General features: G+C 44.2%; 1 protein-coding gene across 2 annotated transcripts in view; it reads left to right on the top strand.

Annotated features, from left to right (window-relative positions):
• The first annotated feature begins 1020 nt into the window (after positions 1–1020).
• NRP1 (neuropilin 1) overlaps positions 1021–13690 on the top strand; it is a 215887-nt gene continuing 203217 nt past the window's right edge. Inside the window, exons 1-2 of one of the 2 annotated variants that reach the window (XM_040352638.1) lie at positions 1021–1139; positions 3287–3674. In XM_040352638.1, coding sequence (XP_040208572.1) covers positions 3587–3674 — 88 coding nt within the window. In that variant the 5' untranslated portion in view covers positions 1021–1139; positions 3287–3586. Of the gene's footprint in view, positions 1140–2824; positions 3675–13690 lie in introns of those variants that run through there. The other variant, XM_040352637.1, reaches the window with a different exon arrangement.

The following is a 13690-nucleotide window of genomic DNA, read 5'->3' as shown; positions in this document are numbered from 1 at the left end:
CCGAGGTTCTGAGATTTCCGTTGGCAAGTTTGCGCTTGCGCAGTCCTTGAAGGAACTTTCCCGTTAGCCGGAACCATCTCGAAAGATCACATTGCGCCTGCGCAGGAACTTTCACGATAGCCAGAACCAGCTCGGCAGATCACCGGCACTGCAGCCATGGTTGGAGTTCTTGCATATAGACAGAAGTATCCGCAAAAAGGCTGCAGGAGATCAGCAGCAACCGTTGAAAAAAGGTGAAAACTTGTATTAAAAAACTAGCAACAGATTATAATACACAGGACATTAGCCAATGGCATTCAGTAGCTTTTCATCTAGTTGTAATTTTTACGACACTTGCTGTGAGGATAAAAAGTAACCAATCACCAAATATAAAATATTTCAAATGTTGCAGTTCGCACACAGCCATAGACAGGCCATCCACCTGCAGACATGAGATTGTACCGATGTTCCTCCGATCATTGGATGTGATGTAGATCATGAATGGTGTCTGAGCCCCTCCAGGGATTCTCCGACCTCTCATACATCGTGCTGATGATTTGGAGCACAAGACTGCCACCTAACGGCCACTCTGCGAACTGCCAGTGAGTCTATGGCTTTGCGCTGCCTGTGCCCCCCTGCAGGGCAGACTCTCTCAGATCTGGCCAAATCCTTTTGTTTTTCCTAAATCACTCAGAGGGGGGATACTATGGGCAAAGCAAACAGATGCCCCCCTAGGGGGATGACATGATAAGCCAAGGAGCCCTGACCTGCCTCCATCCAGCTAGGAAGAGCTCAGCAGCTCCTGTACAAGGAAGGATAAGGCAGAGCTGCTGCTAAGTCTATGGACTCCTATGTAGAGTCTGACAAAGAGAAAAAGTGAGTGATCAGCACAAAAGCAGGTCCTTCCCTCCTTCCTCCCCAGTGATCACTCCCTTCCAGCCCTCCTCCTCCTCCTTACTGATATCACAAGGCAGAGAGAGAGAGAAGGAGAGCTCTGACACTGTTCCTCCCATCTCTGTGCTCTGGATGTCACAACCACATCACACACACAAAGCAGCTCTATCCCTCATCAAGGACAGACACTGTTATTAATCACTGTCCTACAAGTCACCCCTTTTTGCCCTGGCATCTAAAGGGGGGGGCACTCCAGCAAGCAGAAGGTAATCTGGATTTCTGTCTTTATTGCTGTGTTCAGTTCATGCGTGGCTGTTCTGTGCTTCCAACAAGCAATGTCCTGTGTGCAGCATGCCTCCCTTGAAGCAGCAGGCACTGGGTATACTGAGTCAGCACTGGGCATCTACATCCATCACTGATTATCCACATCAGCACCGGGTTTCCACAGTCAGCACTGGGCATATGCATTAAGCACTGGGCATCCACACTAAGCTCTGGGCATCCACGGTCAACTCTGGGCATCCACAGTCAGCACTGGGTATCGACACTCAGCTCTGGGCATCCACATTCAGCTCTGGGCATCCACAGTCAGCACTGGGCATCCTCAGTCAGCGGTAGCACTGGGTATCCATGCTCAGCTCTGGGCATCCACAGTCAGCTCTGGGCATCCACGGTTAGCTCTGGGCATCCACAGTCAGCACTGGGAATCCACAGTCACCACTGGGTATCCACACTCAGCTCTGGGCATCCGCACTCAGCTCTGGGCATCCATCGCCAGCACTGGGCATCCACACAGTCAGCAGTAGCACTGGGTATTCATGCTCACCTCTGGGCATCCACAGTCAGCAATGGGTATCCACACTCAGCTTTGAGCATCCACACTCAGCACTGTGCATTTACATTCGGCACTGGGCATCTACAGTCAACTCTGAGCATCTAAAGTCAGCGTTGGGCATCCATAGTCAGCTTTGAGCATATAAAGTCAGATCTGGGCATCTACACTGCACTGATAATCTACAGTCAACTCTGAGCATCTACAGCCAGCACCGAACAGCTAAAGTCAGCTTTAGGTATCTACCGCCAGTTATTGGCATCTATAGTCAGCTGAGCTCTGGGCACACACTCAGCACTGGGCATCCACAGTCACCACCGGACATCTAAGGTCAGCTCTGGGCATATACAGCCAGTACTGAACATCTAAAGTCATCTTTAGGTATCTACAGCCGTACTGGGCATCTATAGTCAGCTCTGGGCACTCACAATCAGCATTGGGCATTCACAGTCAGTCCTGGGCATGCAAAAATCTGGACATCCATCTACACTGCAGTCAGCTCTGACCATCTACAGTCAGCACAAGGCATTCACAGTCATCTCTGGACATTCACAGTCAGCTGGCATGCTCCTTGTGGGGGGTGAAATGATACCCTAACTTTGCACTTGCCTTCTACCAGCCCAGGGTCCCCTTTATAGCCTAGTTGGTGAATCCAAGCAGCTTCCTTTTGCTAATCCCCTGGTATGGATTATCTTGCTGACAGATCTTTGTTCAGTGGAAGTGTCAAAGCTTAGCAAAGCTTTCTAGTGATATGAATCAGAAGCACCAGATGTGCCACACTGGTCATCCCTTTCCTTCTCTCTCACTCTGGTTTCTTCATATTCTTTATATTTTTAGCTGCTTGTGAATTTGTGGCAGAGGAAAGCAGTGGCTTGTAAAATGAAGGGAATGCAGGAACTGCCTTTAATTACAGAGCTTGTTACCTGATGCAGATGGGCAGGTCATGCCTTGTCAGTTCCACTTGTGTTTACCTGGCACAGGGGCTGCTCTCGGTAATAGGCTGCAGACCTCTTGGGGGATTCGCTTGCTCTCTGATAAACAGTTGAAGTTCAGTGCCTGGGTGAATTAATCCTTTAAAAAAAAAAATGCAGCCTTTCCACCAGCTCTGGCCAGTGATCCTTAAAAAACAAAAATCTAAGCTGCTGTTTTTTTAATTGGCATCACACAGTTTGGGTTGCGAGGCTGGGCACTACCTGTTCCACTGGTAAAGGTATAGGGGCTGGGCGTATTGAGGGAGGCAGGCATGTAATGTGATGGATCGCAGATCCTGAATGCAGTCTGCTAGGGATTGTGTAGGGAGCACTTGCTGAGCTGTAGAGTAGAAGGCGTGCTCCTTGGCACACAGCTAATGCCCCTGATGCTGGCACAGCTGCCAGTACAGCCCAGTAAGAGCCTCTATATAACAAAGAGGAGCCCAGGATGGAATGTGCCCAGATGGCTGAATGAACTCCCAGGGACACCCATGTGATGGAGACAAGTCATTAGTCTATTGAGCTGCATTGCTGGTGACTGTGCTGTGCTGGGCAAGCTCCTCATTAATCAGATATCTTCTCATTTCTGTGTCCTTCCTTATTTCTCCAGGAAAAGCCAGGAGTCGCTGAGTTTCCTTATCAGTTCCCAAAGTGGCTCTAGGAGGAGCCTGTCTGTCGTCTCCTTCTTCCCCCTTGCTGTTTGGGGAGATGGTCAGACAAGTCAGCAGCACCAAGTGTGGGAAGTGCTGGAGGAAAGGCTGAAGTCAATGACAGGATACCGTACACCAAGGAGCAGTGCTTTTCTATCGGGACCTGTGTGTGTGTTTTCCTGGAGCCCAGCCGGGGGATCATAGAGGATTGTACGGAGATTATTGCTCGTTATTTGTCTTTTTACTCATCCAGCCGGAGGATGCATCGCACGCCGCTCCGCTTCTGCTGCTACTACTACAGCTTGCTTCTTCTACTACTCATCAGTGTGGGCGCTGCTACTAAGAACGGTGAGTGGAGCCGGCCGGGGATCATTCTGTGCTACCGGGGTGCGACCATTCCCTACGATCCAGCGGAGGATCCGACAGGATTCTTGCTGGTTATGGTTACATCTCTGTCCTTTCTCCAATATCCAGTCCTTATATTTCCTTCATCTCTCCTCTACAATTCACTATCTCTTCTATATGTTTCTCTCCATCCCCTATTTCTCTCTACACATCCAGGATCCCTTCTATAGCCCTCTATCTCTCTACACATCCAGGATCCCTTCTATAGCCCTCTATCCCATTACACATCCAGGATCCCTTCTGTAGTCCTCTATCTCTATACACATCCAGGATCCCTTCTATAGCCATCTATCTTTCTACACATACAGGATCCCTTCTATAGTCCTCTATCTCTCTACACATCCAGGATCCATTCTATAGTCCTCTATCCCTCTACACATCCAGGATCCCTTCTATAGCCCTCTGTCCCTTTACACATCCAGGATCCCTTCTATAGTCCTCTATCTCTCTACACATCCAGGATCCCTTCAATAGTCCTATATCTCTCTACACATCCAGGATCCATTCTATAGTCCTCTATCTCTCTACACATCCATGATTCCTTCTATAGTCCTCTATCTCTCTACACATCCAGGATCCCTTCTATAGTCCTCTATCTCTCTACACATCCAGGATCCATTCTATAGTCCTCTATCTCTCTACACATCCATGATTCCTTCTATAGTCCTCTATCTCTCTACACATCCAGGATCCCTACTATAGCCCTCTATTTCTCTACACATCCAGGATCCCTTAGTCCTCTATCTCCCAACACATCCAGGATCCCTTAGTCCTCTATCTCTCTACACATCCAGGATCCCTTCTATAGTCCTCTATCTCTCTACACATCCAGGATCCCTTCTATAGTCCTCTATCTCTCTACACATCCAGGATCCCTTCTATAGTCCTCTATCTCTCTACACATCCAGGATTCCCATTCCTTCTATAATCCTCTATCTCATGTACATATAAATGATCACCCACTCTTATTTTGCGCTGTCAATGTTTACCTTTATCTCTTTATCATATATATATATATATATATATATATATATATATATATATATATATATATATATATATATATATTATCCTTTATATATATATATATATATATATATATATATATATATATATATTTATTTATTTATTTTTTCACATTTTCTTATTTGCTCTATATTTCTATATAATCCCTCCCCCCTCTTTCTCATATGTCTCATCTATTCTCCTCTTTCCTATTCCCCTGATCATTTATTGTCCCTTCTTGCATCCCTCTACTTTTCCATTCTACCTTCACTTTCTCCTCTTACTCCCTACTCTTACCGGTAGATCCCTCTCTCTCTCTCCCTCTCTCTCTCTTTCTTCCCCTCTTATAATTTGCTATATTTCCCTTTATATGCTCTCTATATTCTCTCTCCCCTCTTACGCATCTATTTCATCTATTCTCCTCTTTTCCATTCTCTCTTTCCTCCCCCTGATTTATGTCCTCCCTACTTTTCCCTTCTACCTTCACTTTTTTCTGCTCTTACTCAGATCCCCATCCTTCTCTCTTGCCTCTCCTTCTCTCTCTTTCTCTATTGCTCCCCTCTCTCTCTCTCTCTCTCTCTGTATATATATATATATTTATATATATATATATATATATATATATATATATATATATATATATATATATACACAGAGAGATATCTATATCCATATCTATATCTATCTATCTATCTATCTATCTATCTATCTATCTATCTATTCTTCCCCTTTCTTATGTGCCATATTTTCTCTACTTTCTCATCTGTTCTCTTTTCCATTCTATCTTTTCTCCCCCTGATTTTTGTCCTCTCTACTTTTCTCTTTTACCTTCACTTTCTGCTCTTACTTACTGCTTACTCAGATCCATTCCTTCTCTCTCTCTCTCTCTCTCTCTCTCTCTCTCTCTCTCTCTCTCTCTCTCTCTCTCTCTCTCTCTCTCTCTCTCTCTCTCTCTCTCTCTCTCTCTCTCTCTCTCTCTCTCTCTCTCTCTCTCTCTCTCTCTCTCTCTCTCTCATCATATAACAGTTTATTATACATAAACATTAGACTTCTGTAATAAGTGTTGAATATTTTGGAATAGTAGACTAAACATAACAACTAAGAGAGTTGTTGCTTATATGTAATGACACATGTTCAATGTACGGAGCTGTTTAGTTATCATCAGTAGTAGCTGTTCATTTACATATTTGTCTGGCGGAAATGTCATCGGAAAAATGATGTGTCTAAATGATATACACTCTTCTTCTTTCTTTTTTTTTGCCAGAGATAGCTGGACAGGCGTGATACTCAATGCTTTTATGTCAGATAGTAAGTGAAGTGGCAGTTAAGTTGTGCCAGCCTTTGCCTAGGAGTTTATTGTATGTGCCTGGAGGGCACTAGATGGTTATTGTGGTTTTGGAATGTGCCAGTCTGTTATATAGGAAGTACCTGAGGGTGTGAAACTTGCTTGAGGTTAATGGAGCGCTGTGCATATTGATGAGATTGGGCTACCTGTAGGAAATGGGTATATGCAAGCATGCTGGATCCTGTAGTTCTTCAACAGTTTTAGTACAGCTCTTTCCTTTTTCATGTCAATTCCAGGCAGGAGTTGAGCTGTCTATTGACAATCAAAACTTACTATTTGTAAACATTCAATTTTTAGTTAATATATGTGTAAATAATATTTGTACAGGTTACAGATTTACTAAAATACATAATAAAGTCAACATTGCTAAAAAAAAAAAAACATGTTGCTATCTACATTTCAGATCTGCTACTATTTACCTTCCCATAACATGCAGTTGACAAGGGTCAGATTTTACCTTTGCCCCCCCCCCCCCCCCCCCCAGACTCCAGTGTATAGATTATGTATACAATGTAGTGTAAGGTAAAGGCTGTTCTATGCTGCCTCCAGTCTTCTCTACATGGCTTTTGATTAAAGATTTCCCTGTAATGAGAAGAGTCGGTCATAGACTTGCCAGGAAATAGCTGATACACAGAGCAGCACTTTACTAAACCGTATTACTTGCAGACACTATTATCTAAAGTCGGAGTGGTTAGGGACTGTTTAATGACCTTAGTGGAGTCAGCAGTGCCATTAACCCAGAGTGCAGAGCAGCAGACCTCTAGGAACTGAGTCCAGATACCATAGTCTGTTAAATTCATTCATTAACCTTTTTCTTGAGGTCTAATGGTCATGGAACTGTCCTCATCAATGCTGTACATTGGTGAAATGGAGCAGAAGCAGGCATAAACCATATTATCTTATTATGGTGTCACTGTCTCAGAAGTCACAGATTAGACAGCAGTGCTTGGTACAGGATTGTGGCTGAATGTTGTACTAAGTGACTGTGTCAAGTGACTGGGACCAACACTGGTTTATGTCAGCGCCTGCCAGATCCCCCTTTCCATGCTGTTAGCTGTGAGCAGAAGGTGCTTTTAATAGGGACTAACTGTATCAGTCTCCTTTGTGCTCTGGAAGTATATCTTCCTACATATGCTTCTGGAGTGGATACTGTGGGGAAGACTTATTAAAATTGCGACTTGAGACTTTGCCCAACGCAACCAATCAGGTTTCAATTTATATTCTCTAGGAAAATTATTTTTCTTTTCTTGGCATAGTCTTTTTTTCTTCTTTCTCTTTAGCCTTCCTTCTCTGAGGCCCCGTACACACGTCCGAGGAACTAGACGGGCAAAACTCATTGTTTTGCTCGTTGAGTTCTGTGTGAAGCCGCCGAGGATCTCGGCGAGCCAACTTTCCTCATTGAACAACGAGGAAATAGAGAACATGTTCTCTATTTGGCTCGACGAGGAACTCGTCGGCTTCCTTGGCCGAAAGTGTACACACGCCGGGTTTCTCGGCAGAATTCAGCTCCGATCGAGTTTCTGGCTGAATTCTGCCGAGAAACTCGGTCATGTGTACGGGGACTGAGGCCTCGTACACGCGACCGAGTTTCTCGGCAAAAACCAGCAAGAAACTTGCTGGGAGATATTATTTTGCCGAGGAAACCGGTCGTGTGTACATTTTCGTCGAGGAAACTGTTGAGAACCTTGACGAGCCAAAAAAAGAGCAAGTTCTCTATTTTCTCGACGGGAGTCTGATTTGGTTCGTCGAGATCCTCGACGGGCTGGTTTTCAACGAGAAACTCGGACGTCTGTATGCTAAGAAACCCACGCTTGCTCAGATTAAAGTATGAGACGGGAGTAAAAGTAGCATTTGTAATGGAGATAACACATTTTTAAAGCTGTAACAGACTCAAAAGGGCAAATCGTCTCTTACCAAACTTTTATTTAACACGCAAACACATGAAATTAGCAAAACCAGCCCCAAGAGTTTAGCCAGTGGAATTGAACTTTCCCTGCCGTTGTATGTGCTGTATGTCACCGCGTTTGAGAACGAGGAGATTTTGGCTGTGACTGTGTGTACGTAAAGCAAGCTTGTCGAGTTCCTAACAAGGAACTCGACGAGGAACTCGATGTTTTTCACCCGTCGAGTTTCTCGGTCGTGTGTACGAGGCCTCACACTTCACATAATCTTCAGGATCCTTTATTGATATCTGTTCTATAGGATCCATAAGCTTACATTAGCTTATTTGCCAAGAAGATATGTCATAGCTACAGGGCTTTGATTTATATATTTATATATATAGCTAATACTCTTAAATATATATACTGTACACATACCAGCTATTCTCCACCAGTGTTCCTGTTAGGTTGCTAGGGGTTCCTTGGACTGTGGCTCAGGCCTCGTACACACGACCAGTTTCCTCGGCAGAATTCAGCTTCCGACCGAGTTTCTGGCTGAATTCTGCCGAGGAAACTGGTCGTGTGTACACTTTCGGCCGAGGAAGCCGACGAGGAGCTCGACGAGGAAATAGAGAACATGTTCTCTATTTCCTCGTTGTTCTATGGGACCTCTCGTCCCGCCGAGCTCCTCGGCGGCTTCAGTGCTGAACTGGCCGAGGAACTCGATGTGTTTGGCACGTCGAGTTCCTCGGCCGTGTGTACGAGGCTTAATTGACCCGCAGTCTGATGGTGTCTACAAAGCAGACCCAGTGACATAATACCATTGATCATTGCACACTGGGCTTAAAAAGCAATCCAGTTCCTTTGGCAGAAAAAAAACGATCATATAGAGCGTTTTTGGCACATATAGAGCATTTTTGGCTCATATAGAGCGTTTTTGTACACAGTTTGGGCGAGTTTAGGAGAGTTTAGCGTTTTTTTATATTAGAAAGCTCCAATCAAATCAGCCTCTAAACGCTGAGCCTAAAATATGTCTCTAATCATCCTAATGTGTGGACATTGAGGTGCTCTTACAGGCGAAATCCAAAACTCCTATAGAAGCAACAATTTTTAAGCCAATGGGCATGGACCTTAAGAGTGGCATTATGACCACCACTGTCAGGCCGCGTAGACACGGTCGTTCCAAACCGATGAGAATGGTCCGACGGACCGTTTCCATCGGTTCACCGCTGATGTGGCCTGACGGTCTGATGTGTGTACACACCATCAGTTCAAAATCCAATCGGGTCAGAACGCGGTGACGTAAAACACACGACGTGCTGAAAAAAACGAAGTTCAATGCTTTCAAGCATGCGTCGACTTGATTCTGAGCCTGCGCAGGATTTGAACCGATGCTTTTGTGTACTAACCATCGGTTTGGACCGATCGGTCAGCGGTCCATCGGTTCGATTTTAAAGCAAGTTTTAAAATTTTGGTCCGAAGGACAACAGACCGATGGGCCGTTCACACGGTCGGTTTGGACCGATGAAACTGAACCTCGGTCCATTCTCATCTGTTTGGAACGACCGTGTGTACGCGGCGTACGAGGGGCATTCTGACCACCACTGTAAGCGGGTCATTCTTCACCAATATAAGGGTCATTCTTCCCACTGACCTCCAATGTACTAAATATGGCAGGGCTTCCCTCTGACCTGAAAATTATTTTAAGGGTTCCTCTGATGTAAAAGCGTTGAAAAAGGCTGCACTAAATACTGTTATTATTACAATCACAGTCAATAAAATAAAAAAAATAACAGTCATATGGCAGAAAATAATGACTGTTCTGGCTTATACGTTTTTACATACTAGTGAGTTGAGCTTAGGATCCATTTATCTCTGTGTGCTGTATTTTCAAAGATGTATTACATTTGCTGTAAACTGCCATGGAATATGATAGAGCTATTATAGGATAATAATAAAAAAACAATAAACTGAACCAAGAGGCTTGTTCTTGACTTCACCTTTAGTTTGTGCATTCATCAGCCCCAATGTCCCCTCCTCATCCTATCCCAGCCCTGGGTGTTTATTACACCAATTACCCCCTTCTTGTGTACCCTCCGACACACAAAAACACTTTGCTTAACAAACACTGGTAATGAAACTCATATTTCTTACTTTAATTCATGACAGGAGACATCTACAATGTTGCTGCTGCTACAGCAAGTTGTATGCATTTTTCATGGGCATATTCTTTTCATTTCCAATTGACCTGGTTTTGCTGTAATAAAAATCTGTACATTTAGAAATTCACGCTGAGAGCCAGGGATGCTATTTCCCTTTCCACAGGGAATCTATTAGGGAGCAGGATATAGAAACAGAAAGCCTTATCAGTAATAAAAGGAGCCATGTGTGTTCATCCTAAGCATTTTGCTAAGGCTTTGTTAATGTTCGTGGCATAGGGCAGCCTTTCTCAATCAGGGTTCCTCCCGAGTTAGCTAGGGGTTCCTTAAGCAATTTCTGTCTTTTAGGTAATTTAAGACTAACACCAGTGGTCTTTTTAGCTATCTGTGAAGCCTTGTACACACGACCGAGGAACCATCGTTTTCCTCGTCGAGTTCCTTGTTAGGCTGTCGAGGAACTCGACAAGGCAAGTTTCTCCATTCCCGTCGAGGAAATAGAGAACTTGCTCTCTTTTTGGCTCGTCAAGTTTCTCGACTGTTTCCTCGACGAAAATGTACACACGACCGGTTTCCTCTGCAAAAAAATATCTCCCAGCAAGTTTCTTGCTGGTTTTTGCCGAGAAACTCGGTTGTGTGTACGAGGCTTAAAGGGGGGGGGGGGGGTATTCTTCCTACTGATCACCAATGTAAGAACCATTCTTCCCACTGATCACCAGTGTAATGGGCTTCTATGGACCATCAATGTTAAAAAGCCTTCTACAACTCACCACTAATATAAGGGGTCACTGCAATGATCACCAATGTAAGAACCATACTTCCCACTATCACCAGTGTAATGGGGCCCCTCTTCTATTGACCATCAATGTAAGAAAGCCTTCCCCAACTCACCACTAATATAAGAGGTCACTACAATGATCACTAATGTAAGAACCATACTTCCCACTGATCACCAGTGTAGTGCCCCCCCTCTATTGACCATCAATGTAAGGAGGCCTTCTCCAACTCACTGAAATGATCACCAATGTAGGAACCATACTTCCCACTGATCACCAGTGTAATGGGCGTCCCCTTCTATTGACCATCAATGTAAGGAGGCCTTCTCCAACTCACCACTAATATAGGGGCTCACTGAAATGATCACCAATGTAAGAACCATACTTCCCACTGATCACCAGTGTAATGGGCGTCCCCTTCTATTGACCATCCATGTAAGGAGGCCTTCTCCAACTCACCACTAATATAGGGGCTCACTGAAATGATCACCAATGTAAGAACCATACTTTCTACTGATACCCAGTGTAGTGCCCCCCCCCCTCTATTGACCATCAATTTAAGGAGGCCTTCTCCAACTCACTGAAATGATCACCAATGTAGGAACCATACTTCCCACTGATCACCAGTGTAATGGGCGTCCCCTTCTATTGACCATCAATGTAAGGAGGCCTTCTCCAACTCACCACTAATATAGGGGCTCACTGAAATGATCACCAATGTAAGAACCATACTTCCAACTGATCACCAGTGTAATGGGCGTCCCCTTGTAATGTAAGGAGGCCTTCTCCAACTCATCATTAATATAAGGGGTCATTACAATGATCTCCAATGTAAGGGGTCAATGAAATGACCGCCAATGTAAGGGGTCACTGTGCTGACCACCAATGTAGGGGGGCACTACATCTTTCATGGTCTGCATTATTTCCAGCCTTGTTTAATTTTATATTGCTGCAAAAAATGTTGTTGTATAGAGCAGCCCTGGGTGGATGTGCACCACATGCTTTATTTCTGTATGCACAAGTTATTGTTCACCCCAATGTCCTGTGGACTGTAGATATAAGGAATTTTAGTAGGGGTTCTTTAGGACCTTAAAGTTATTTCAAGTGTTCCTTTGGGGTAACAAAAAGTTGAGAAAGGCTGCTATAGGGCTTTGGCCCTGGAGGGCTGATGAAAAGGACAAGACTGGGACGACATAAAAACCTAGTGTTCCCAATGCAGATGTATTTTTTGTCTCCTCTGAGCCTGACAGAAACCAACCTCAGCGCAGCATCAGGGGAGAGCACAGTGCGTTCCACTTTTCGCTCACGTTTGTCTGCTGCCTCTCTTAAGACAGGTTAAATGGGGACAGAAAATACCATCTTACTTAAAGAACTCTCCTTTTCTCTATGCTGTCCTACTCCTCTCTGCTTCTGTCTCTTCCCTGGGTTTGTACCAAAATGTGAAAGGATTATGACAGCCTGCAGACAGTTGTGTGAACAAGCTCTAATTAGTCCATGGAACTACTTAGTTATTTTAATTAGTTTATTTAATATATTTTTAATCTCCACAAAGCTGACGGTGTCATATTTTGAATGATTCAGCAATAACTGAACTTAGACTGCATAAATGACTTTTACTTCTTGAATTCGTTGTGCTTTTTAAAAAGGATTTATTGATGGGATGTCATTGAATTTGGTGCATTTTCTTTAAATTTTTACCGCTATGACATAAAGATGCAGTCATTCAGGGACTCGCGACACTGCACTGTGCCTGGACACTGGAGATAATTATTCAAAATTACAATTTGTACAGCGAATTTAGCTTTAGTGTATAAAATCAACCTGGAGGCTACTAACTCATTAATAAGCTCATATCAAATAGCTCTTTCATTGGTCACATGCTCCCTGTAGAGTACTTCGTAGACAATTATGGATGTTTAGCAACTCCTAGGGCATAACTTGATATAAAAATTTCGCTTGTAAGATGCAATGTCTCTATAGACACACACTGAAATATAATAACTGCTAAAACATGCCATTATCTTACATTTATTTATTAAAAGTGTAATTTCACGTAGCTGGAATATTTGTCAAGTAAGGGGAGTTGTAAATTATTATGGCCAGATTAGGGAGAATCACATTGGAAGCCCCCAATCCTTCAAAATTGGAGAAGCCATTGTCAAACTCTTTACATCAGAGAAATCCTTAAAAGAGTGATATTAAAGTCTCTTATAAAAAAAAAAAAAAAAAAAAAACATTTTATACTTACTTGCTCCATGCAGTGGATTTGCACAGAACAGCCTATATCCTCCTCTTTTCAGGTCCCTCACTGGTGCTCCTGGCCCCTACCTCACGCTGAGTGCCCCTAGAGCAAGCACCTTGCAATGGGGGCACCCAAGCAGGCTCGCTTCTGAGCTGCGACTCTGTGTGTCCATTCATACACAGAGCCATGGCTCGGCCCCGCCCCCTCTCTCTCCTGATTGGCTCAATGGCTGTTATTTACAGCAGCGGGAGTCAATGGCTCTTACTGCTGTCTCAGCCAATGAGGAGGCAGAGTCCCCGGAGAGAGCCAGGCTCTCGTGCACATCGCTGGATCAAGATGGGGCTCAGGTAAGTGTTAGGGGGCTGGTGGGGGGGAAGACCGAGAAGGTTATTTGCCTTCATGCAAAGAATGCATGAAGGTAATAAACCTTGAGCCTTTATAACCACTTTAAGGGTAACTTAACTTTGCAAAGCAAGCACGTTCCTTATCCCTTAGTAAATTGCCTTCTGTGTATAGCACACGCCCCAGCATCCCTAATACTTACCGGAGCCCCAT

This window comes from Rana temporaria, chromosome 5 (genome assembly GCF_905171775.1).
Source record: "Rana temporaria chromosome 5, aRanTem1.1, whole genome shotgun sequence".
In the NCBI taxonomy this organism is placed as follows: Eukaryota; Metazoa; Chordata; class Amphibia; order Anura; family Ranidae; genus Rana; species Rana temporaria.
This window is presented reverse-complemented; position numbering and strand designations above follow the sequence as displayed.